We start from the raw sequence: 22,782 nt of genomic DNA on the forward strand, positions 1-22,782 counted from the left end.
CCCGCCGGGCCGGGCGAGGCTGGGGAACCGCCCGGCTGCTCGGGGCCGAGCGCGCCCGCAGCCCCGGGGCGGGGGCGGGGGGAGGAGGTGAAGGACACGAGGGATGCGGGGTGAGGAGCAGGGTTACGCGGGACCCCCCGCGCCCGGCCAGGCCGCCGTCAGTCGAAGGAGATGAGCTGGGCCTCGCCGCTGCCCTGGGGCGGCTGCGCCGGGGTGGGCGCCGGCTGCGGCGGCGGCTGCTGGGGGGGCCCTGCGGCGGGTGCCATCTGCAAGAGAAGAGGCAGGTCTGTTAGGGAATGCACTCCCCGGGAACCCTGACCCCCCCCCAGGGACCCCGATCCCTGCCACGGGGAACCTGACCCCCCCCAGGGACCCCGATCCCCCCGATCCCTGCCCTGGGGACCCTGACCCCACCCGGGGACCCCGATCGCCCCGATCCCTGCCCTGGGGACCCTGACCCCACCCGGGGACCCCGATCGCCCCGATCCCTGCCCTGGGGACCCTGACCCCACCCGGGCACTCCGATCCCTGCCCTGGGGACCCTGACCCCCCCCCAGGGACCCCGATCCCTGCCCTGGGGACCCTGACCCCACCCGGGGACCCCGATCCCTGCCCTGGGGACCCTGACCCCCCCAGGGACCCCGATCCCTGCCCTGGGGACCCTGACCCCACCCGGGGACCCCGATCCCCCCAATCCCTGCCCTGGGGACCCTGACCCCACCCGGGGACCCCGATCCCTGCCCTGGGGACCCTGAACCCCCAGGGACCCCGACCCCTGCCCCGGGAACCCTGACCCCCCCCCAGGGACCCCGATCCCTGCCCTGGGGACCATGGCCCCACCCGGGGACCCCGATCCCCCCGATCCCTGCCCTGGGGACCCTGACCCCCCCCCCTGCCCTGGGGACCCTGACCCCACCCGGGGACCCCGATCCCTGCCCCGGGGACCCCGTTCCCTGCCCCGGGGACCCTGACCCTACCCAGGGACCCTGATCCCTGCCCTGGGGACCCTGACCCCCCCAGGGACCCCGATCCCTGCCCTGGGGACCCTGACCCCACCCAGGGACCCCGATCCCCCCGATCCCTGCCCTGGGGACCCTGATCCCCCTGATCCCTGCCCTGGGGACCCTGACCCCCCCAGGGACCCCGATCGCCCCGATCCCTGCCCTGGGGACCCTGACCCCACCCGGGGACCCCAATCCCTGCCCTGGGGACCCTGAACCCCCCGGGGACCCCGATCCCTGCCCTGGGGACCCTGACCCCACCCGGGCACCCCGATCCCTGCCCTGGGGACCCTGACCCCCCCCCGGGAACCCCGATCCCTGCCCTGGGGACCCTGACCCCCCCCGGGGACCCCGATCCCTGCCCTGGGGACCCTGACCCCACCCGGGGACCCCGATCCCCCCGATCCCTGCCCTGGGGACCCTGAACCCCCAGGGACCCCGACCCCTGCCCCGGGAACCCTGACCCCCCCCAGGGACCCCGATCCCTGCTCTGGGGACCATGGCCCCACCCGGGGACCCCGATCCCCCCGATCCCTGCCCTGGGGACACTGACCCCCCCAGGGACCCCGATCCCCGCCCTGGGGACCCTGAACCCCCAGGGACCCCGACCCCTGCCCCGGGAACCCTGACCCCCCCCCCAGGGACCCCGATCCCTGCCCTGGGGACCCTGAACCCCCAGGGACCCCGATCCCTGCCCTGGGGACCCTGACCCCACCCGGGGACCCCGATCGCCCCGATCCCTGCCCTGGGGACCCTGACCCCACCCGGGCACCCCGATCCCTGCCCTGGGGACCCTGACCCCCCCCCAGGGACCCCGATCCCTGCCCTGGGGACCCTGACCCCACCCAGGGACCCCGATCCCTGCCCTGGGGACCCTGACCCCACCCAGGGACCCCGATCCCTGCCCTGGGGACCCTGACCCTCCCAGGGACCCCGATCCCTGCCCTGGGGACCCTGACCCCACCCAGGGACCCCGATCCCCCCGATCCCTGCCCTGGGGACCCTGACCCCACCCAGGGACCCCGATCCCCCCGATCCCTGCCCTGGGGACCCTGACCCCCCCAGGGACCCCGATCACCCCGATCCCTGCCCTGGGGACCCTGACCCCCCCAGGGACCCCGATCCCCCCGATCCCTGCCCTGGGGACCCTGACCCCACCCGGGGACCCCGATCCCCCCGATCCCTGCCCTGGGGACCCCGATCCCCCCCCCTCCCCCCAGGCCGGCAGCCCTCACCTGCTGGTAGAGGGGCTGCTGCCCAGGCAGGTACGTTTGCTGGGCAGGCAGGCTGCTCAGCGCGGCTTCCTGGCCCGGCAGGGTGGACATGAGGCCCTGGGGGGGAAAGGGGGGCTGTCATGGGGGGCAGGAAGGCTCCGGGGGGCTGGAACCCACCTGCCCCTTGTGCCCAAGAAGGGGCCGGCGTGGCTGGGAGCACTCACCTGCATGCTGTAGGGCTGGTAGCCCATGGAGACCGACTGGCTGCCCATGTAGCCCATGGCGCCCGACTGGGGGGCCTGGGAGATGGCCGGGATGCTCTGCGACTGTGAGGCTGCACTCTGGGGAGGAGAGGCTGGTGAGAGGGGGTGCAGGCAGTGGCAGTTCCCCTCCAACCAACACCCCAGGACCAGCAACCACTCTCCCCATGCCACTGAGCCCAGCCTGTCATCTTCCCTCCACGCCACGGGGAGCCCAGAACCGGCTGACCCCAACCCACTCCGCAGTGAAAGTGGATCCAGAGATCAGGGAGCAACTGGCCCTTTCTCCCTCCCGCTCGGCGATCCCGTGTCAGGGAGAGGAGCTGAACCACCCCAGCCAGCCACGGGCTGCTCTGCCCTCACGTGCCTGGTAGCCCTGCGTCGGAGTTGGCTGGTAGGACGAGTACGCCGGTGTGGTGGTGGGCACTGCCTGCCCCTGCTGAGCCGCCTGCCCGCCGCCGGCCCCGGGCTGGTACATGTAGGCGTTCACCATGCTGGGATCTGGGGCAGAGAGAGCAGAGGCTGAAGCAACCACCTTGCGCTCGGCCTCCGCCCACGGGGGATCAGCTCGCCCGCGTACCTGTCCCCGCGACGGGCATCGCGGTGTACGGCCCCGTGCCCCCTTGTGCTGCCTGGTTCATGTACACGCTGTGCATGGGAGAGCCCTCCACGGAGCCCGCCGGGCTGAAGGTGCCGGGGAAGCTGGTGGGCCCAGAGGGCTGGTAGATCACCCCACTGGCTGCGGGCATGGCCTGGAGCTGTTGAGGGAAGAAAAGCAAGCTTGAGGCCCTGTTCCCTGGCACCTGGCGGGTCTCTGGCCCGGCAGCCGTACTTGGGCATAAGGCAGCGAGAAGGCTGGCATCTGGGCTCTCATCTGGATGGTCTGCTTTTGCTGCTCCAGGCGCATCTGCCTCTCCTTCTCCTGCTCCTGCAGGCGCTGGATGGCCAACTGACGCTGCATCTCCAGGTACTCCTGTGGGAACAGCGCCGTGATGGCTAGAAGCCACAACACCGCGGCACCGCTGGCGGGCACACGGTGCAGGCAGGCCCGCTGGCGGATGCAGCCCTGAGTGCCCTGGAAACGCTTCTCCTCACCTGCTTCTTCTGCCTCATGATCTCCAGCTTCTGGGCCAGCTGGATCTGGCGCTGGCGCTCCGCTTCCTCAGCTGCACGGCGCAGCTTCTCCCGGTGCTCCTCCCGCAGCGCGTTCAGAGCCCCACGCGCATCCCGGATCTGGGCCAGTTTGTCCTGCAGGCCTTCGTAGTACACTGGGGAGGGGGAGAGGCAGCGTCAGGGACCCCCTTGGGGCAGAGCGCTCGGACCACCCTGGCTTCTCTCCGGAGAGGCTGACGGGAACACCGAACCCGGGCGCTGGGGGAAGCCCCCGCCACCGCCCGCTCCAACCCATGCCCACGGCCGGGCAGCTCCCACGTACGCCTGCGCTCGTCCAGCTGGTTGAGCAGCTCCAGCAGCTGGGGGTGCATGTTGTTGATGGACTGGAAGAGGGACAGCACAGCGGAGTCATTGGTGATGCTGCGGCCCCGCATGTGGTTGCTCTTCATGCGGTTGACAAACGTGGTGACCGCATTCTGCAGCGCCTTCAGGAACTGCTCGTGGTTCTCCTCGGACTCGCCGTTCTGGTACTGCTGCTGGAAGGACAGGGCAGCCAGTCAGCCTCAACTCCACCGTGCCGAGAGCCAGCAGCAAGCCTGCAGAGCGGCATGACTGGGCTGGGAGAAGGAGCCGGGCACTTCTCACCCCTCAGAAGCTGCCAGACAGAGGTCCAGGGCCCCTCTTACCTCAACAACACTGAGCGGGGCAGGGTGGGCTTCCCCAGGCTGAGCGGCGGGCTCTGAGAGGGACAGAGGTGCTGACGGGGTGGGGCTCTTGCGAACTTCCTCTTGTTTCTTCTCCCAGTAGTTGCGGTTCAGGTACCGAGCCAGCTGCCAGAAAGAGAAGAAAGATGAGCATCGCGGCCACGCTGGGAGTGAGCCTGTGCCGTGGACTCGTAAGGCCTGGATCCTTACCTCCGGGTCAATGTCCTCAGCCAGGGGAGCAGAGGAATTCTGGAAAGAGACAGACAGGGAAAGCCGGTTCAGAGAAAGCAGAGGCTCATGGCTCCCACACAGATGTCCTGCGCAGACCTGGCCACGCACAGCCACCAGTGCTGAGCACCAAAACACCGAAAGGGGACAGCTGTCTCCTTTAGCCAGACACATGCCGCAGCTGCGGGAAGCAGCGGAGGCACTGAAATGCCACCCGAGTACAGACCTCGTGCTGTGAAAGAGCAAGGGACTGAACGGGGCAAATCTTTTCTCACAGAACAGGGATTAAATCTGACCCAAGCAGGGCAGACTCAGGCTAGGGAAGGGTCCTGCATCCAGCCACTCCACGTTCAGGGGCTCCTGTGAACGTACCACAGGTGGGGAATAGAGTGTGCTGACCGGGGGAGCTGATGATGTGACGGGTGTGGGCTCAGCCTTCGGGTACATGGAGTAGGTTGTTTTCTGCCTCTGCAAAAGAGAAAAAACAGTCAACTCAGGGACTGTCCAGACTCCTCCAAATCACCCAGTCAGCAGCAGGCTGGACACACTGGGTGGGCGAGGCTCCTGGCAATGGCCAGGCACGGCTGGCAGACCCAGCCTGACGCTCTGAGCAACTCCCACAGGCCGGCGTGCCACAGGGCTTGCAGCTTGGGCATAGCCTGCTTCCAAGATTCAGGACTTCAGCACAGCATGTGCCTGAGTCCACTTCCACCCTCTTGTTCCACAGACCCTGTGACTCGCTCACGCCAGGACATGCCTGGAGATCTGTTACCACACAGCTAGGGGATGCCCAGCACATCAGGGCTGTACGGCAACCGCCGCTCCCAATGCCAAGCAGGGCACGAACCATTCTCTCCTTTTCCTCGGCCTCTGACTGAGACAAGGCAATAGCTAGCTGGAGCTCTTCCTCCTCTTGCAGAGCCGTCTCGTCACGCTTTGGGGGCAGCTGCAAGTGGGAGGATGAGGAGGTGGTCAGTAAAGGGATCGACACGCAGGTCAGGATCACCAGATCACCTCCAGGGCTGCCACTCACCTGGGACTGCTGAGAGAGGGGGCTGGTCAGGTACTCTGGGGGCAGTTCGGAGGTGGCAGCAGCTTTACCCTCAGCTTTCCTGGAGTCAGAAAGAGGCAACAGTGCAGACTGAGTGCTCCTTCCTCCGCTCTGGAGCCCCAGCTCTGCACAGCACTGCAGCTGTAAGCCCCGATCCCAGGAAGGAAGGGAACCCAGCCCAGCCCGCACAGCTCAGGAAACCCTCGCTCTGGTCTGCAGAAAGGTGGCTCCAGGCCAAGCTTCTCCCCCCAGTCCCAGCTGTTGCAGGCAAAGAAACACGCCACAAAGGGTACTGACTTGTTCAGATGCTCGTAACAGGGCTCGCAGACTCTCACTTCCTTCTCAATCCCAAACTTGGGGATGGTGGAATACTTGGAGGAGCATTTGCCACAGAAGATCTGCCCACAGGCCCTGCAGTGATGCTGCAAAGGATCGAAGACATCAGTGCAGTAGCAAGACACTCCTTCACCATTAGACAGCATCACTTGGACGCTCTTGGCGCTTCCCTGTCAGGGGCCAGGGAGCACGGTCCAGCCCCAACACACTCCCACACGGGCTCAGGGCATCCTGCAAGTCCCGGGGGGCTGCGTGGGACCGGGGAACCCAGAGGGGCAGGAGCAGCACCCACCTTCCGCGTCATAACGCCAAACTGCACTCGACATCGGTGACACTCCTCAGCATCGACCCAGTCCGGAGCCTGTTGGGGTTAAGGGAACTTGCGTAAGGAGGGGAGGAGGGCCTCGAGGAGAGTGTCCCCACTGAGCCTTTCAGGGGCTCCTACGGCTAGCCAAGGCGCCCTCACGAATGGGGGAGACTGGAAGCATTTGCATCTCAACAGGAAATATTAATCCCCCCAAGCTATCTCCTCTCGTGTTCCCACAGACTGTGATGCTTCCCCAGTCAGCAAGGTATTTTCCAGGAACGTGTCTGCACCGCAATCGCTTTAGCAGTGCCCTGCTGCCATGCTCAGACTGCCGTGCTTCTGGAAGGCCACCGAGTGGGGCAAGATGAGACTAACTCCCTGTCCTGGTCAATTCTCCCCTCCATCTGGTAGTTTTAGGCTGAATTGCTGTACACCACCCCAGAACTGCCCGCCTGACAGCTGGGAGCAGCAGGTACCCAGCAAGGCCTCTCGTCTGCATGAAATGGAAGAATGCAGGAGCCGAAGGTTTAGTAGGAAAGGGCAGGAGCGCGAGGTCTGCGCTGCGGTGCCAACTCCCCCCCCGCCAGCAGAGCTCACCCTTTCTGCAGCGAACATGGCATCGCTCTCCTTGAACTCTGGGAACACATGGCCTGCGGGAGAAGCGACAGCATCCCGTTGTGAAAGGGCTCCTCCGGCACGGCGAGGCCGCGGCACCCACAGCCTCGTGCCGCAGGTCCCAGCCACACGCACCCGACCCAGCTCAGCACACCTGCCCTGCCCATGATCTTACTCTGGCACAACTAACAGTGATCCTCCTGCTGCAGGAGGCCCAGGGACAAGGCTCGCACAGCACTGGCTGCTGTCTGCGAAGCACTGGGCTCTCAGCCACGCTCTCAAATGCACAGGACAATGCCCTGTTGGTTTCTCTTATACACCTGTAAGGGACATCGGGGCCCTTTGGATAAGGCTTATTTCTCAAGACCTTGAACTCAGCATGGGGGTGAAAAAAGCTCACTCCATGGGCAGGCAGGGCTTTGAGTCTCACCTCCTGAATGCCAAGAGTGTGGCCGCACCGGCTCGGCGGGGGACCGGGGCCCCCAGGCTTTGCCCGTGGAGGCTCTGGTGCACAGAAAGAGGCAGAGGCAGCAGCGCGTCCCCTCCCGCGCAGGGCACGCTGCCATCCCCGGGACGAGAGGGAAGGCACCACACTGACACTCTGTCAGAGAGCGGGAGCACAGACCCATCCTGGAAGTACTAACGAAAGCCTGGGAGGAAGGAACAGCCCCACTGCAAATCCCCTCCCAGAGGACACGCTGATTTGCTGCCAGTTGCCTGAAGAACATTCGCAGCTCCTGCTTTTCAGGTGTCACTGCCAACACTTAGCTGCTGGCTGGGCTGCAGGCCCAGGAGCAAGGCAGCCCCTGATCCTGGGACAACGGGGCCGTCCTCTTTCTGCAGTGGGACTCGGGCACTCCAAGAGGTTCACGAGGTATCAGGCACCAAGAGAAAGCTTAGTATGGCAAGTCCAGATTTTGCTAACACCGGGCAGCACCCTGACACCCATTCCTTCTCTTGCAAGGCTGCTCCAGAGCAGAGCTGCTTGGTCAACTGTACACCCACCTTTACCCACAGAGTCCTCACCTTCAACCTTCATTATCTGATAGGTGTCCTGCACCACCTTGTACTTGGGCTCATTGCGGAAGGCGTGAGCCCAGGCCTGGATAAGGTACAGGATCTTACTGCGGACACTTGTCTCCACTTGCCTCTGCACAGAAAGGGAGGAGTCAAAAAAAACACATCTGAGAAAAAGGCCCTGAAACCCAAAGGGTGGTGTGAATCCCCCAGAAGAGAAGCCAGAAATACCATTCTGGGAAAGGGAGACTTCAGAGTATTTGTGCAAGGTAAGAACTGTCAGAAAGCTTCAATAAGGACAATTCATAGCAAGGACTAAATACTCCTTCACCTTCCCCACTTCCCTGCTCCAGCACAAACAAGAAAACATCCTCCAGAGCAGCAGAGACCAACTTGAAAAGAGGTGCGGTTACCATGCTTTGAGGAAACACCCACAGAGACTTGCACACCCCCTCCCCGGGGCAGGGCACGAGCACCGGCCTGCCCAACATCTTTGTTCAGTTCCTCACGAGAGCTGCTCGTCCCACACTCAGAAAATTGCGGGACCTACAGCTACCTGCTGGGTGGAACAGCACAGTCTGCCTCACCCGAGCGCTGACAGGGCACCGCAAGCTCACGGCTTCAGGGTGTCTGGAGGGTGTCAGTGTCAGGTGTCAGCACCTCCAGCCCTGAGACTCCTGCCCAGGAATACCCAAAGCTGTCTCGGGATGTGACGCAGTAAGGACAGCTGGGAAGCCTGCCCTTTGGAGGCAGGGGTGGTTGTATCACAGTTCAAGGAGCTGGAGGAAACTTGGCAAGCCTGTTCCTATCCCAGCCAGCCTCCCAGAGCAGCCCTGTCATCAGCTGACCGAGTCATCACGCATTCACATGACCGGTTGCTCCAGAAATCCCCCAGGAAGCGGAGGGCCATTGTCAAGCTCCAATTTCAGCTGAGAGCTCAGCCCACACAGCGTGACTTCCTGACAGTTCCTGGAGCGCCAAACTGCTAGAAGGCTTGGCAAAATCCTGCACTCCGCACATCATCAGACCCAAGACCATTTTACCAGCACTGACAAGCAGCAAAGTTTCAAGCGTAGGAGAGTGGGTCTGCAGCAGTAATGAAAATACCAAGGCAGACAAGGACTGGAGAGAACCACAAAATCTCCTGATCTGATCTCAGCACTCAGAGTGGCTGTGCTACCACACCTGGCCGTCACATTGCCGCAGGGTTCCTATCTCAGCAGAAGATCCTGCATGGAGGCTGAGTCAGCCCTAGCAGGAGGACGACAGCAGAGAGACACCCTGCTACGGTGTGTGAGATGATGGGACTCGCCCAGCTCATTCACCAAGTATCTGGGTCATCTGGTCATCTGTTTCCAGCAGAAGACAGAGGCTGTGAGGAAGGAACAGCACTACTCCAATAAGCTCTCGCCTGGGCACTGGAGACAGACGGTCCCATTTCCACTTCACTTGTGGAAGTCTCCAGTGCAAGGACACCTGGAGCTGCTGCAGGCATTTTGCTATAACAAACAGGCAAGGGATAGCTTGCGACAACGGCCTGTCAGTGAAAACAGCCAGGTCTACATCCTGCAAAGCTCCTCAGACAATTCCACAGGGCAGCCAAATGGCCACAATAAAGAGGAAGTTTGTGCCGGTTTTCACCTTGCTGCTCACCTTCCTGTGTGTCTCATACTGTACTATGGGAAGGGATTTCACCTCACCGCTGCTCAGGTCCTTCGTGCACCTGCCAGACCATTACTTCTGTTTTCCTTTTCTGTCTCAAGCCAAGCAAAGCGATGCAACCAGGAGCATTTACTGTGAAACGGTCCAGGCCTCTGCAGCATATTCCTACCCCTTCACAGTGTAGCCACGCATCACCCTTGCTTTCACAACATCTTCTCTCCCTAGCAGGCGCTCCTTAGCTCCCTGCACTCATCCCTCCATATCATGCAATACAGCTTGCTCTTTTCTGAAACGCATTTCTAAACAGTTTCCCTTCTGTTCCTTACACAAAGGGAATGAAAGAGAGGACAGACACGTGTTCTCCTGCTGCTGCTTCTTTTCCAACATCATTCGAAAACTGATGGTAAGAGAAGATACATTTACCTTGAGTATTTCCTTCAGTTCCTCCATAGTCTGTTTATTGGCCACCTCGTCATGGACTGTTTGGCCACAGTTTTTAACCACCGACTCCATGACCTGGAAGGGCAAAGGACAGCATTAGTCTGCCACGTTCTTCCCCCTCCGCGGCCCGCGATGAGTCCCAGCAGACATTACAGGTTGCTGCAGCCAGCGCACCAAGACGGGGGCACTATTTAAGCAACGAGCCGCGTTAGGGCGGCATCAGTTGAGCCAGAGAAATCCACACCACCACGGTGGAGAGTGAGCTACGCTTCAGCGGCAGGGTGGCCGTTGTACCTCTGCCGTGCAGAGACAGACGCCTGGGGACAGCGTCTCAGGTTCCAGCTTTGCCCGTTCCTAACTCTGAGACAGAATCAAAGAACAAAACCCCTGTCCCGCTGATCAGTCACGAAACCTCTGTGCTTGAGCCAGGAGGAGGCGAACTCCGAGCCGCTCTGTGGGCAGGGAGCGCTGGGCAGGCTGCGCAGCCCAGATCGGTTCATAAAAGAGGGGAAGCTGCCTGGCCTGTGAGCCGGGGCCCTGCAGCGCTCGGGCTGACGTTACCTCCAGTGCATAGAGTGCCACGTGGGGATTCTTGTCATTGACTTTCTTCTTGATGGCATTGACAGCATATTTTGCTCTGGGTAAGAAAAGAGAATACACAACCTCAGGTAATCAGGAATCCGAGGGGAGGTTCTGCCTGCTGCTGCCAACCCCCTAGCCCCCACCCCAACACGAGGGTGCAGCTAATTAGCTGGTGGCCTGTGTGATTCTCCCGAGGCAAACTGGGGACGGAAGCACGTTCAGGCTTGAGCTTCTCCGAGGATTTCAGGCCTGAGGTAACCTGCAACTCCCGGGCGCAGGGGAGCACCCCGGGGTGTACCGGGGCGGCACGCCACGCGCCACCGCGGGCCGGGGGCTCCGAGCCCCCGCGCCGGAGGGAGCGGAGCTGCGCTCACCGCTCGCCCGGCAGCACTTACTGGGTGTCTCCCTGGCGGATCATGTCGCAGATCTGCAGGATGGATTCCCAGTCTGTCTCCAGCAGAAGCTGGCTCGTGGCTTTATCTGCAAGGAACAAACCGATTAGGCCGCTCTGCCTGGGCCAGCGCCGCTCCGCACCCGCGCACTCGGGGATAAAAACCCTCATTTTTTTTACTCCCCCCCCCCCCAAAACGCGCCAGCTTTTCGCGTTCAGCCGCCCCAGGGCGCTCGGTGACGTCAGGCCCGGCGCGCCGCCGCCCCGGGGAGGCCGCGGCCGGTACCGAGGAGCCGCTCGAAGGTGCCGCCGCCGCGCCCCATCGCGTCCGCCGGCCCGGACTGCCCCACCGCCCCTCCGCGGGCGCTTCCGCTTCCGGCTTCCGCCGGGGGCGTGGCCGCTTTCCGGTGGGGGCGTGGCCGCTTTCCGGCGGGGCGGGGCGGGGCGGGATGGCGGGCGGGGGGCGTCCGGCGCGCACGTGCCTGCTGCTGGGGGCGGCGGGCGGTGGGAAGAGCCTCCTGGCCCGGCGGCTGCGTCATATCCGGGGCACCGGGGGGTCCCGGGCGGGCGGGGGGGTGTCGGTCGGTCGGTCGGTCGGTCCCGTGTGTCCGCGTCCCCGTCCCGGGCGCCGTCGTGTCCTTAACGCGCGGCACAGCTGAGCACCGAGGACGGGCCGGCGGAGCTGGGCGAGCCCCCCGCCACGCTGCCCACGGTAGGCAGGGCCCGGCGGGGCTGGCGGAGCCGGTGCGGGGCTCCCGGGGGTGCGGGGTCCCGGGGGTCCCGGCTCCCGGGGGTGCGGGGCTCCCGGGGGTGCGGGGTCCCGGGGGTGCGGGGCTCCCGGGGGTGCGGGGTGCCGGGGGTGCGGGGCTCCCGGGGGTGCGGGGTGCCGGGGGTGCGGGGCTCCCGGGGGTGCGGGGTCCCGGGGGTGCGGGGGTCCCGGGGGTGCGGGCTCCCGGGGGTGCGGGGCTCCCGGGGGTGCGGGCTCCCGGGGGTGCGGGGGTCCCGGGGCTCCCGGGGGTGCGGGGGTCCCGGGGCTCCCGGGGGTGCGGGGGTCCCGGGGGTGCGGGGTCCCGGGGGTGCGGGGTCCCGGGGCTCCCCCAGCCCAGCCGCCCGTCCCGCAGGTGGGCACCGACCTGACCGACCTGCGGCTGCCGCGGCGGGTGACGCTCCGGGAGCTGGGCGGCTGCATGGGCCCCGTCTGGCACGGCTACTACGGCGACTGCGGCGCGCTCCTGGTGAGCGGCCCCGGGACCCCGGCCCCGCGCCGGCGGGGACCCCCCCCCAGCCACGGCCCCCGGGGAGCACCGGGCAGCTGCCCGTGGCGGGGGGCCGGCGCTGGCCCCCCGCGGTTTCGCCGCGGCTGTGCCCGGCCAGGCTGGGGGGGGGGCCGCCCCCGGGCACCCCCACTTTCCCTTCTCTTCCAGTTCGTGGTCGACGCCGCCAACCCCACCCAGGTCTCCTCGTCCTGCGCCCAGCTGCTGTCCGTCCTCTCCGCAGCGCAGCTCGCCTCCGTGCCCGTGCTGGTTCTCTTCAATAAGATGTGAGGAAGCCGTGGGGGGGGGGGGTCAGCCCGCACGGGGGAGGCACGCTGAGGGTCTGCAGCAGCTCCCGCGTCCCTTCCGTCAGTTGACACAGCAGGAAGCCTGGCGTGGCCGGGGGGCGGCAGCCACACTTTGCCGCGCTCCCCTGATGCGCTGGGCCTGCGGAGACCCCCAAGCCGGGGGCTAGGCTGGGCCCCAGAGCTGCTGCGGGGGGTTAATGAGCCCCCCCCGCCCCCCCCCCGCAGTGACCTGCCCTGCTACATGTCGCTGGTGGAGATGAAGTCGCTGTTCCGCATGCAGGACATCATCTCCTGCGCCACGCAGCCCATCGCGACGCTGGACACCAGCGCCCGTGACGGCACTGGCCTGGCCGACGTCCTGCAGTGGCTTCGGGCCACCCTCGGGGGCCCCCGCTGACCCTGCCCGGGCGCCTGCGGTAGCCCCGTCACCAAAGGAGGTGGCCGCCGAGCAGCTGCCCTGTGTGGGGCTGGCAGCGGGGCCCGGACAGGGTCACGGGCTGGCGGGGGGACAGGATCCCCGTGAGACTGCACAGTAAAACTTCCACCGTACTGTCCAGGCTGGCGGCTGCCCTGCGCTCGGGTGGGACTCCCAGCTCTTCTGGGGGAGAGACGAGCAGGAGCCTCCGGGGCCGGACCGTGCTGGCGTAGGGCCATGGCGGCATCTCTGGGGACAGGAGGGGTGGTCGTGGGCGGTGGGGCTGGGGGTGCAGCGGTGCCTGGGCTGGGCTAAGCAGGGCAGGGGCTGGCAACAACTCCTGCGCTGGAGGCAGGCGGGGGGGAGGGGGTCCTGGCAGCGGCTTTGGCCTCGGGGGCCTTGTGCCAGCCAAGGCACGGGGGGGTGACTGGGGAACCTGGGTGGGTGTCAGGAGCCAGGGCAGGCTGAGCCGCAGGGGCGCCTCAGCTGGGGACATCTCACAAGCTGTGGCGAGTGCCAGCCCACGGCTGCTCCCCAGCACTCGCGCAGGGTCTGGGCAGATACCCCGTGTCTGTCCATACCGATAACCCACCCACGCTGATACCCCATGTCTGTCCACACCGATAACCCGTCCTGCGCCCACAGCCCAGCTGGGCAGGCAGCTGCCTCACCCCACGGCACGAGTGCCATGTCACCGGGGTACGTGTGCCTGCCCGGGCCTGGCACACGCTGCGGCACAACCCTCCCCGGGTCTGTCGGTGCTGTGCCGCGGCGGCAACCGGCTTCCCCGGGCTGGGGGCTGCTGACTGTGCTGGGGGTGGAAGCAGCTCTGGGGGCTGCAGACACCACACTGCGACGGTGAGCGGCTCCCGGGGGCTGTGGTGGCTCCTGGGGCCAGCCGTGATGAGGTGGCACCGGTCCTTGCTCCTGCGGTGGGGGCTGAGCTGGGCCCTTCCCGGGGCAGGCAGTGCCAGGGAGCCCCGGCCACAGCTGCCGAGCCACCACCCCGAACCAGCACTGATGCACCAAACCTGCTCGCCCCCTTCCAGACAAGCTGGGAGCCCTCCTGCGCAGACACTCTTTAATGGGCCAGGTCGGCAGGGAGCCAGAGCCTTCAGGTTCCTCAGTACCATGGTGGGTTTGTTGAGCCTGTCCTGCGGGCAGGCACAGTGTGCCGCAGGGCTGCCTGGCCGGCGGCGGGGGGCCCGCGTGGTCTCGTTCGTGGGGAAGGTATGAGCAGTGCAAAAGGGGCTGCAGGTTCTCTCCAGCCAGAAAGCTTCACTGTCTCTGGAGGCTTCTGAAAACAGCCCAGAGCTGTTCTCTGCTAACAGTAACCACCCACGGAGAAGGGTGCTGCTGGCGAGCCAGCCCTGCACAGAGCAGTGCCCTGGGACGCGATGGCAGTCCTGGGCCCGGTCCTGCTGCGTCCCCAGCAGCTCCGGGCAGTGGGAGCACCCACGTTCCTGTGCCACAGCATCCCCGCGGAGCTGCCAGACCATGTATCCCAACGGGTCCTTGGCCGCTGCAACCCACAGGAGAGGATCTTCCCCCGCACCCCGCAGTCCGGCTGCTTCCCGTGCCACGCCGCGACGGCTCAGACAGATGGCCGGATCCAGTCCCTGGCTGCGAGCAGAGTCTGGTCCTGTCCAGCTCCTTCGTGGAGAGTCCGACACGGAGAGGAGAGATGCAGTCCCTGAGACCCCGAGTGTCTGCTGCTGGGGGCAGGCAGCACCGCCCCACACTGAAAGTGGAGAGGAAGGAAGCTCTCGAAACGTCCCCATCCCCTTCCCTGTCCCTGCGCTGGCTCTGCGGGCAGCCGGTGCCATCCCTGGGCCGCAACAGCACCGGGGATCCAGTGTCCCCCGGGACAGGCTGGGTACGGGGGGCAGCCCGGGCATCACCCCGGCACCCCCAGCCGCCGGCTGAGCCAGCCACGCTGCCGCTGGTGCCAGCCGAGCGATGGAAAACGAAAGGCCTGGCTCACCCCACCATCTCCTGCGCCCACTGCAGCGGGGCTGGCCCTGGCAGTGCTGCTCCAGGACGGAGCACGGGAATGTCCTCGTGCCCGGCCGAGCTCCGAGCACCCCGGCAGCCCCCCCTCCCCTTCCCGCAGGCCTCACCTGGGACTCAGGCGCGTCTCTCTCTCTGCTCATAAACGGAGTAAAGCTTCTGAATGAGGAATGTTTTATCTTCCCCTTCCTGCAACAGCAGAGACACTGCAGTGAGCAGCCCCGGGACGTGCTCCTGCACGCCCGAGGTGGCAGCGCTGTCGGGGCTACAGCCCGAATCTGGCACCCCCAGGGCTGCGCCGGGGTGTGGAGCAGCCGGGGCTGCCAGCAGTCTGCGGAGCTCACGCACGTTGGCGATCTGCTCCCTCAGCAGGCGGATGATCCTCCGCTGCCCTCTCACCACCTGGATGTTGAAGTAGATCACGGCTCTGCAACGGCAGGCAGGATGGGGTGGTGTTAACCAGGGCGAGAAGTTGGGGTGCTCCTGGCACCGGGCCGGGGTGCAGGGCTCTGGTGTGACACCCCAGCTCCCAGGGCTGTCTCTGCGGGACCCTCACAGCGTGGGCCCGGGGCTCGGCCTCAGGCTCGGATCCGTACTCACAGCAGGACCCCGGACATGAGGAACAGGAGGAAAGTGTTCTCCACGAGGTGCTGGTGCACCCAGGCAAACCAGGCGATGTTTGGGCTGGACTTCTCCAGCACTTGCACCCAGGTCTTCGCTGACTTGTAGATGGTTTCCAGTCCCTGGAAGGGACCACAGGTTTCTGACGGCCGCACCCTGAGCAGACAGACCGATGGGGCTGGTCAGAGCGACGGGCAGCCCCAACAGCCACCACCCCCAGGGATGAAGCCTCCCCAGTGGCCGGACGAGGGGGTCCTCATCCCTTTGTCCTGCATCAGGAACATCTGGGAACAGCTGGGAGAAGTGGGCACAGCCCAACCGCTGCTACGCTCTGTGCAACGACCAGCAGCTGGGCAGCAGCTCCCTGCCCAGAGCGGCGCGGCACAGCCCTGTGCTGGGCACCACGTGCTCCACGTGCCGCCAGGGCCAGCGAGGCACGCTGTCCCCCAGTCTCTCTCCTTCTCCAGGCAGCCGGCGGTTCCCTGCCCCAAGCCGTGGTCTGGTGGGTACTCACGACCAGATGGTGTAGGAGAGGAAGAGGGCTGCACTCAGGAAGGACGGGAAGCACAGCGTGATGAAGACAGTGCTCATGTGAGACGCTTGCCAGGGCTTGCTGGGGGCCTGGCAGTTCTGCATCAGGCTGGTCTGCAGGCAGGAGCAGAGCGTGGTGCCGCGGCCCCATGAGTGCAAGCGGGGCAGCTGCCCCCACCCCGCCATCCCAACCCATCCCTCCCACCCGCCGGGAGCTGGGCGAGCCTGGGGACACCCCGTCCCCAGCAACACTCCCGTGAGGACGGCGCGGTGTGGTGCGGCACCTCGGCTGTGGCAGAGCCGGTCTGCAGCCGGGCACGGCGTCACCGCGGGGCTGCCCGCTGTGGGGGGACGCTCCGGGAGCGGTGGTGGGGAGGGCGGGGGGCGGCTCACACCTTTTTGATATAGAACAGCAGCAGCAGCTTCAGCGTCTGCACGGCTGGCAGGAGGGGTGCGAAGAGAACGCCCAGCCTGGGAGAGAGGGGAGGGGAAGATGAGCTGGTCCCGGGTCTGGGCCAGCGCTGGGGGCAGCGGCAGGGCACCCACACCGGCAGCGGGCAGGATTTCATACAGCGAAGTGCAAGGACACGACGTCCCGTGCCAGGCTTGCTGCGCAGCCCCGGACCTCGCTGACCCCCACCCCGGGGCCACCGTGGCCTTTGCAGCTCCCAGCTGTGTTGCGAGGGGGAGCGCAGCAGCACACGCGTGGGTCCCCTCCTCGGGCAGCAGATCCGGGGGCTGCAGAAAGGCAGTGTGGGGGTGTGTGGAAAAGCAGGGGCCTGAGCAGCCAGGCTGGAAGGGAGCAGCTCCCCTCAGAGCAGCGAGTGCCGTTGTGGTCTGGAAAAACAAGAGGGGTGTGCACCAGAGCCTGCTCCTTCCCCAGAGCTCCGGAGGGGACCAGCTGGGTGGGGGATGCTGGACCAGCATCGGGATGCTCCACGGCTGACCCCCGTGGCTCTCACCCTGCCACCAAAGCCAGAACTCCCGGGTGAGCCCGTGCTCTGTGGCTCTGAGGTGCCGGCACCACGGGCTGTGACTGCCAGGCCACCCCACCTCCCTCGTCCCACCCAGGTGGGGCTGGAGGGGGGTCTCCTACGACCCCACTAGTGAAATCTGCAGCTCCCTGTGCCTGGTCCCTGCCAGCTGCAAGGCTCCCAGGGGACCACGAGGCATCTGCCAGCAGAGGAACGAGCTGCGCTGGGCAGGAGATGTCTCACCAGGTCAGGGTCTGCCCATAGATCAGCTCCAGCACGTTTCGGGCAATATCAAACTCGGGCCTCTGCCTCCTCCTCAGCCTCTTCTCCAAGATCAGCCTGGGAAGGAGCAGAGCTCTGCTCCCACACCGCTGCTGGGGGGGATGCTCAGCACCCCATCTTCCCCCTCAGATGGCAGCAGAGCCTGGGTGCCCCAGGGCAGTGCCGAGCCAGGGCCGTGCCAGGGGTCGGGGGGACCCCTCCTGGGGCACGTTACCTCCAGACCAGCTCCCCAAAAAGCGTGTCCAGCAGGGTGAATATGAAGTCCATCACCACGAAGCGATACAGGTCCTGCCCCACACACGTCTCCCAGCACTGGGGAGACAAGCAAAGGCGGCATCAAGCAGTCGGTGAGGCCTCTCCACCCCCATGACTTCCCCGTGGCCCCCACTGGGTGTGAGGAGCTGGGGGACCTTTTCCTCCCTTGCACCCCTTTCCCCAGCCACCCCACATTTGGGGTGCCCTTGTTCGGCTGTTGCCCCCTTCTCCCCAGCAAAGGGGCGGAGAGTGCCTGCGGTGCTGTCCGGCAGACCCCCCGCTCCTGCTGCCCGCCGGTGCCGGCACGGCAGCCTTGGCTCTGCTCCGCGCCCCCCAGGCCGGGGGTGGTCGCGATGCCACGGCCCAGCCGGCTCCTCGCACTGACCCCACACGGCAGCACCGACCTCCTCTGTGGAGCAGACGACTCTCCGGCTGAGCCACTGGTAGCAGAGCAGACCGAGGACCACCATCTTCAGAATGAGGTTCCTGGGGAGCAGAACAGGGCTGGGACCCCTGAGCCCTGGGGAGGGAGGGGCTGGGCGCCCCATCCAAAGCCTCCCCCCACGCCACAGATGGGGGTGCGGGACGCTCCCTCCACCCCGGCCCTGGGCAGCCTACCTGCAGATCGCCACGTAGACCTGTGCCACGGGGGAGTCCTGCTTCTCCCACGTCGCCAGCAAATTGTACAGGTGGGGCATCAGCGCGTTGAGGAGAGACACCACGAGGGGCAGGACCAGCAGGATGGCTTCCCGCTGCCGCTCGCCGCTGCCCCGCGCTCGGTGCTCCTGCTGAACCTGGCGAGCGGGTACCGGGGTGAGCTGCCGGCAGCCAGCGCCGACGCCCCGGGTGGGGGGGCTGCAACGGGGCTGCTCCGGCCCCCCTCCCTGCTACCGCAGCCCCCCGGCACCAGGGCAGGAGATCCCACCGCGGCGAGGGGCGGCACCCACCGCGTGCATGTGCTCCCAGAAGTAGTGCACGGCCAGCACGCAGCCCAGCGCCGTGCTCAGCGAGAGGGCCCAGGCCAGGAGAAGCACCGCGGAGTGGCCCAGGCGCTGGCAGAGGCTCCGGGAGCGCGAGCGGGAACGCTGCTCCGCCAGCAGCTCCTGGGAGAGAGCGGTGCCAGGGCTGCAGCACATGCCCCCAGCCCGGGGGCCTGTCCTGCTGCGCTCAGGTGGGACCCGGAGGGCTGATGGAGAAAGGGCTGGTGCAGGGCTGGGGTCGGGGGGAATCTGCAGCTGCAGGGCTCCCCCATGAAGTGGGTGGGAGCAGGGGGCTGGGCCCTGGGGTCTGCGCTGGCTCCTGCCAACCCCTTCACCTGCAGGGCACAGGGTGTGCAGGGGCCAACGCCAGCCCAGCTCACCTTCATCTGGGTGCAGATGTTCTCACACTGCAGCTTCACTGAGCGCCTCTGGATCACCTTGAAGTCCCAGGCACAGAAGACTTTGGTCGCCAAGTCCCCCGTGGAGCTGCCCACGCGGTAGCTCTCCCCAAAGGAGCGGGACATGCTGCAGCGAGGGGGAGGGCGTCAGGGCTGGGCGAAGCGGTGTGGGGGGGGGGAAGGCTGGCAGTGCGGGCGGCGTGACCGACCCACCTGTGCACCAGCAGGATGCAGGTGACGAGGAAGGAGACCCCAACGCTGAACACGTAGGCCAGTGGCATGTTGTAGAGGAGCGGGGGGGCTGCGAGGGGGCACGCGCTGCCATTGGGGCTGGAGGCGCAGGGGTCGTTGAGGGTGACGTTGCTGTAGTAGCCGTAGTACAGCAGCGAGTGAGTGAAGTAGCCCTGTGGGAAAGAGCGTGCTGCGGCCTGCAGTGACCTCGCTGGTGCCTGCGGATCCCTGCCCAGCCCGGCACAACTGCGCCAGCCCGCAGGGACACAGAGCCCTGGGCTGGGGCAGCACCAGGCACCCGCTCCTGCACCCACGGCACTGGCACTCCCAGGGCCCCGGCTGTGCGAGGGCTGGGGCATCGCTGGGGTGAGGACGCAGGGATGGGGCATCGCTGGGGTGGGGACGCAGGGCTGGGGCATCGCTGGGGTGGGGACGCAGGGCAGGGGCATCGCTGGGGCATCGCTGGGGTGGGGACGCAGGGCAGGGGCATCGCTGGGGTGGGGACGCAGGGATGGGACATCGCTGGGGTGGGGACGCAGGGCTGGGGCATCGCTGGGGTGGGGACGCAGGGCTGGGGACGCAGGGCTGGGGCATAGCTGGGGTGGGGACGCGGGGCTGGGGCACCGCTGGGGTGGGGACGCAGGGATGGGACATCGCTGGGGTGGGGACGCAGGGATGGGGCGGGGACGCAGGGCAGGGCCCCAGGCTTGGAGCAGCTCCTGGCGCAGGGATGCGCTGGCACGGGTGTGCTGGCAGTGCTCACCGCTCCTGTGAGGAGCTCGAGGCCGGTGAAGGGCTGGGGGTTGGCCGAGGCAGGGGGATACGCAGCCTGCAGGGCCACCACAAAGACCAGGAGGATGAGGAATGAGATGATGTTGAACATAAGGAGCGTCTTGAGGAAGAGGAAGTAGGAGAGGACGCTGGAGCCGAATCGGCCGCTGATCTGCTTCAGGGCGTAGTGCCAGGGCTGCGCGGCGGGGAGCAGGGAGAGGAGCCTGTACCAGAGGCCCCGGCAGCCCTGGGGAGAGGGAGCCTGGAGAGAGCACCGGGGCCGGAGCCTGCACCGGAGCCCCCGATGGCTGCTGGGCAGAGCTGGCCCCGGACTTACGAGGACGATGTGCTCCTTGGACCACCCGCAGGGAGAGGAGGGGGGCTGGTGCTGGGCGTGCTGCCTCGGGGGCCCCCGCTGCCCGCTCAGCTCCTGCCTGCCCGGCAGACAGGGATGTCAGAGGGTGGCACGGGCCCCAGGACGGCTCCGGCTGTGGGAGCCGGCGGGACAGGACCTACCGGAGGGCGCGTTTCTCTGCCAGGCTGAGGGGCACGCTGAGCAGCATGTGGCTGCACTGGCTGGGCGAAAGGCTCAGCAGCTCCTTCACCAGCAGGTTCCGCTTCTCTGGGGGCACAAGGGGCCCAGCGGGACGCGGTCAGCCAGGACCCGGCGTGGGGACAGTGCCCTGCCCTGCCTGCTCCCACTCCCAGGGGACCCTCACCTTCCAGCGTGGCCGTGGCAGGGTCGGTCTCCAGGTCGTACTGGCGCAGGCTGGGCCGTGCCGCGCGGCAGAGCTGCTGCAGGGGTGGGCGGCTGCTCCGGCGCCGCAGCCGGGCTGTGCGGTTGTAGTACTGGGCGATGATGGCCCCGCGGCTGCGACCTGCGGGGGAGAGCAGGGCGGGGGGGGTGGGCGGCCACGGGAAAGCAAGGGGGGGGGGGGGAGCTCTCCCGAGGGGCTCCCGGGCTTGGGGAAGGGCAGGAGGGACGGTGGCACCTACCGATGGTGCGGCTGGGCATGCTGGCGAGGATGCGCAGGGAGGCAGAGGAGTAACTGGGGTGCTGCTCGCCCTGCCTGGGCTCCAACCTCGCCACAGCCCGGGTGTCTGGGGGGGCCAGGAGAGCCGGGTGCTCTGAGAGAGGGAGGGCAGGACGCAGGGCAGTGAGAGCCGCAGCACCCACAGCTCCAGTCGTTGCGGCCCCGCTGCCCTGTGTTGGCATGGTGCCTGCCCCGGTGTGCGCTCCCCCCGGAGCACCCCCTTCTCCAGGGACGTTCTCCGTGTCCCCAGGGGCAGGTCTGCCCTGCTGCCTGCGCTGGCGAAGGCATCAGCGGGCTCCTACAAGCGCTTTGGCCGCAGGCTCAGCAGGAGCCCCAGCTGGCCCGGGCAGGGTCTGGGATGGCAGACAGCCCTGGGCACACACACTGTCCCTGTCCCACCCCGGCTGTGGCCGCAGCGCGTTACCTCTGTCCCTCGCCTGCATCTCCAGCTCCAGACCCGCCTCGACCAAGCTGCTCTGCTCCTGGATGAGCTGGTGGAAGGAGGTGTGCAGGGCTCCTTCGTTGTCTGGGCTCGGCTCCTGGCTGCAGGGACACAGAGCTGCTCACCCAAGGCTGGGCTGGGCACCGGGGCCGTGGCAAAGCCCTGGTGCCAGTCCAAAGCCTGGCCGTGCCGCCCCGTGGCACGGGTACCCGGTGCCAGCTGGATCTCCTGCCACGGGACCACCAGCCCCGTGTGACTGAGGCTGCAGGCCCTCGGGGGCACGGTTTGGGCAGCGGGAGGGCAGGCCCACACTCACCCATCGCTGTCAGTGTCCTCGGGGACGCGGACGGCAAAGGAGGGCGGCTGGGACATGGTGCTGGGGTCGAGGGGGTCCCTGCAGCACCGCTGCCCTGTCACAGAGAGTGGACGGGCGTCAGTCGGCCCCAACGTCACCCCAACACCCACGGCTGCCCCAGGCACGCGGGGTGCTGCCCACCCTGGGGACAGGGATGGAGTCGGAGCTGCTGCAGGTGGGAGCGCAGGGGGCTGCGGGGCTAAACCCGGGACTAAACCCGGGACTAGCGCTAAGGCCCCGCCGCCTCGGCGGCGGCAGGAAGGAAGGGCGGGATGGTGGGGGAGGCGGCGCAGGCTCCGCTCAGCAGCTCCTGCCCGCTTGGGGGGAGCTCGTACCGGGCGGGCCCCGCCGCGGCACCGACCCCTGTGCCCCCCCCGCCAGCGCCGTCCCGGGGCGGGAGAGCTGCCTCGCTCCCGCCGGTGCCCCGGCGCTTTCGCTTTCCTCCCCTCCCGCCTCCCCCTCCGCCCCCTCCGCCCTCCCGGGACGGACTCAAGCTCCCACGCCCGCCCCCGGCCCGGTGTCCCCTCGCCCGCCCCGGTACCAGGAACCGACGGAGACGCGTCCCGGGGCTCCCGCCGCCTCCGCCCGCACCGGGCACCGGCCAAGCGCCGCGGCCCGCGTGGGTGCGAAGCCGCCCCACCCACCAGCGGGTAGCACCGACCCCCCAGCCCAGCCCAGCCCCCCTCCCGGTGCGGGGCGAGGGGGCGGCGGGAGCAGCGCTCGCAGAGCCCCCCTGCCCCCTCCGGCCGCGCTCACCGGGACCCGCCGCCGGGAGCCCGCGGGCTCGGGCCTGACCCACGGCACAAAGCGCGTCAGGAGAACCGCGTGGGGCTGGCGTGGGGCCGGCCGGCAACCCGTCTTGTCCCGTCCCGTCCCGTCCCACGGCGCTGGGGCCGCGCCGCCGCGGCACCGGGGGAGGGAGGGCAGAGCCGGGGGGCCGGGGCCGGCGCGGCGCTCGGCGGGCGGGCGGGGCAGAGCCGGTGCCGCCGGGGCAGAGCTC

General features: G+C 67.3%; 3 protein-coding genes across 8 annotated transcripts; 1 reads left to right on the forward strand and 2 right to left on the reverse strand.

Annotated features, from left to right (window-relative positions):
* Nucleotides 1-46: 46 nt before the first annotated feature.
* HGS (hepatocyte growth factor-regulated tyrosine kinase substrate) lies at nt 47-11,322 on the reverse strand. 2 transcript variants are annotated; one of them, XM_042802490.1, is made up of 21 exons: nt 11,209-11,322; nt 10,927-11,011; nt 10,511-10,586; nt 9,932-10,024; nt 7,856-7,979; nt 6,812-6,864; nt 6,200-6,268; nt 5,869-5,993; nt 5,554-5,632; nt 5,368-5,466; nt 4,893-4,988; nt 4,503-4,541; nt 4,275-4,418; nt 3,911-4,121; nt 3,571-3,743; nt 3,308-3,448; nt 3,056-3,233; nt 2,843-2,976; nt 2,440-2,556; nt 2,237-2,332; nt 47-266 (listed from the first exon to the last, which is right to left on the reverse strand). In XM_042802490.1, exons 1-21 carry the CDS (start codon nt 11,243-11,245, stop codon nt 159-161), a joined length of 2,277 nt encoding a protein of 758 aa, XP_042658424.1. In that variant the 5' UTR covers nt 11,246-11,322; the 3' UTR covers nt 47-158. The 2 variants fall into 2 exon arrangements, with proteins under 2 accessions (XP_042658424.1, XP_042658423.1); XM_042802489.1 differs by having other exon boundaries at nt 3,911-4,124.
* A 35-nt stretch (nt 11,323-11,357) lies between these two features.
* Nucleotides 11,358-13,037, forward strand: ARL16 (ADP ribosylation factor like GTPase 16). 3 transcript variants are annotated; one of them, XM_042802492.1, is made up of 5 exons: nt 11,360-11,459; nt 11,576-11,634; nt 12,044-12,157; nt 12,347-12,462; nt 12,709-13,037. In XM_042802492.1, exons 1-5 carry the CDS (start codon nt 11,372-11,374, stop codon nt 12,878-12,880), a joined length of 549 nt encoding a protein of 182 aa, XP_042658426.1. In that variant the 5' UTR covers nt 11,360-11,371; the 3' UTR covers nt 12,881-13,037. The 3 variants fall into 3 exon arrangements, with proteins under 3 accessions (XP_042658428.1, XP_042658426.1, XP_042658427.1); XM_042802493.1 differs by having other exon boundaries at nt 12,377-12,462; XM_042802494.1 differs by having other exon boundaries at nt 11,358-11,459; nt 12,044-12,462.
* A 928-nt stretch (nt 13,038-13,965) lies between these two features.
* On the reverse strand, nt 13,966-22,725 carry TMC6 (transmembrane channel like 6). Of its 3 annotated transcripts, none has more exons than XM_042802659.1 (21): nt 22,539-22,725; nt 21,744-21,837; nt 21,410-21,528; nt 20,948-21,079; nt 20,671-20,829; nt 20,468-20,573; nt 20,289-20,385; nt 19,944-20,198; nt 19,163-19,353; nt 18,932-19,076; nt 18,519-18,674; nt 18,190-18,365; nt 17,976-18,057; nt 17,531-17,628; nt 17,278-17,373; nt 16,456-16,531; nt 16,044-16,174; nt 15,509-15,685; nt 15,257-15,335; nt 15,019-15,097; nt 13,966-14,639 (listed from the first exon to the last, which is right to left on the reverse strand). In XM_042802659.1, the coding sequence occupies exons 2-20, from the start codon at nt 21,797-21,799 to the stop codon at nt 15,026-15,028; spliced, it is 2,403 nt and encodes an 800-aa protein (XP_042658593.1). In that variant the 5' UTR covers nt 21,800-21,837; nt 22,539-22,725; the 3' UTR covers nt 13,966-14,639; nt 15,019-15,025. The 3 variants fall into 3 exon arrangements, with proteins under 3 accessions (XP_042658593.1, XP_042658592.1, XP_042658591.1); XM_042802658.1 differs by having other exon boundaries at nt 13,966-14,551; nt 15,019-15,142; XM_042802657.1 differs by having other exon boundaries at nt 15,019-15,142.
* Nucleotides 22,726-22,782: the final 57 nt, after the last annotated feature.

Source organism: Tyto alba, unplaced genomic scaffold (genome assembly GCF_018691265.1).
Source record: "Tyto alba isolate M040663 unplaced genomic scaffold, T.alba_DEE_v4.0 Super-Scaffold_39, whole genome shotgun sequence".
NCBI classification, from domain to species: domain Eukaryota; kingdom Metazoa; phylum Chordata; class Aves; order Strigiformes; family Tytonidae; genus Tyto; species Tyto alba.

Coding starts and splice junctions, on each gene's coding strand:
- ARL16 (XM_042802494.1), top strand. CDS start 11,372: ATGGCGGGCGGGGGGCGTCCGGCGCGCACGTGCCTGCTGCTGGGGGCG. Junction 11,460..11,575: donor CCTGGCCCGGCGGCTGCGTC/ATATCCGGGGCA, acceptor AACGCGCGGCAC/AGCTGAGCACCGAGGACGGG. Junction 11,635..12,043: donor CCCCCGCCACGCTGCCCACG/GTAGGCAGGGCC, acceptor CCCGTCCCGCAG/GTGGGCACCGACCTGACCGA.
- TMC6 (XM_042802658.1), bottom strand. CDS start 21,799: ATGTCCCAGCCGCCCTCCTTTGCCGTCCGCGTCCCCGAGGACACTGAC. Junction 19,077..19,162: donor TGCATCCTGCTGGTGCACAG/GTGGGTCGGTCA, acceptor CCCTCGCTGCAG/CATGTCCCGCTCCTTTGGGG. Junction 15,143..15,256: donor TGAGGGAGCAGATCGCCAAC/GTGCGTGAGCTC, acceptor TCGGGCGTGCAG/GAGCACGTCCCGGGGCTGCT.
- HGS (XM_042802489.1), bottom strand. CDS start 11,245: ATGGGGCGCGGCGGCGGCACCTTCGAGCGGCTCCTCG. Junction 3,744..3,910: donor CCAGCTGGACGAGCGCAGGC/GTACGTGGGAGC, acceptor CCCCCTCCCCAG/TGTACTACGAAGGCCTGCAG. Junction 2,557..2,842: donor CTCCGACGCAGGGCTACCAG/GCACGTGAGGGC, acceptor TCTCCTCCCCAG/AGTGCAGCCTCACAGTCGCA.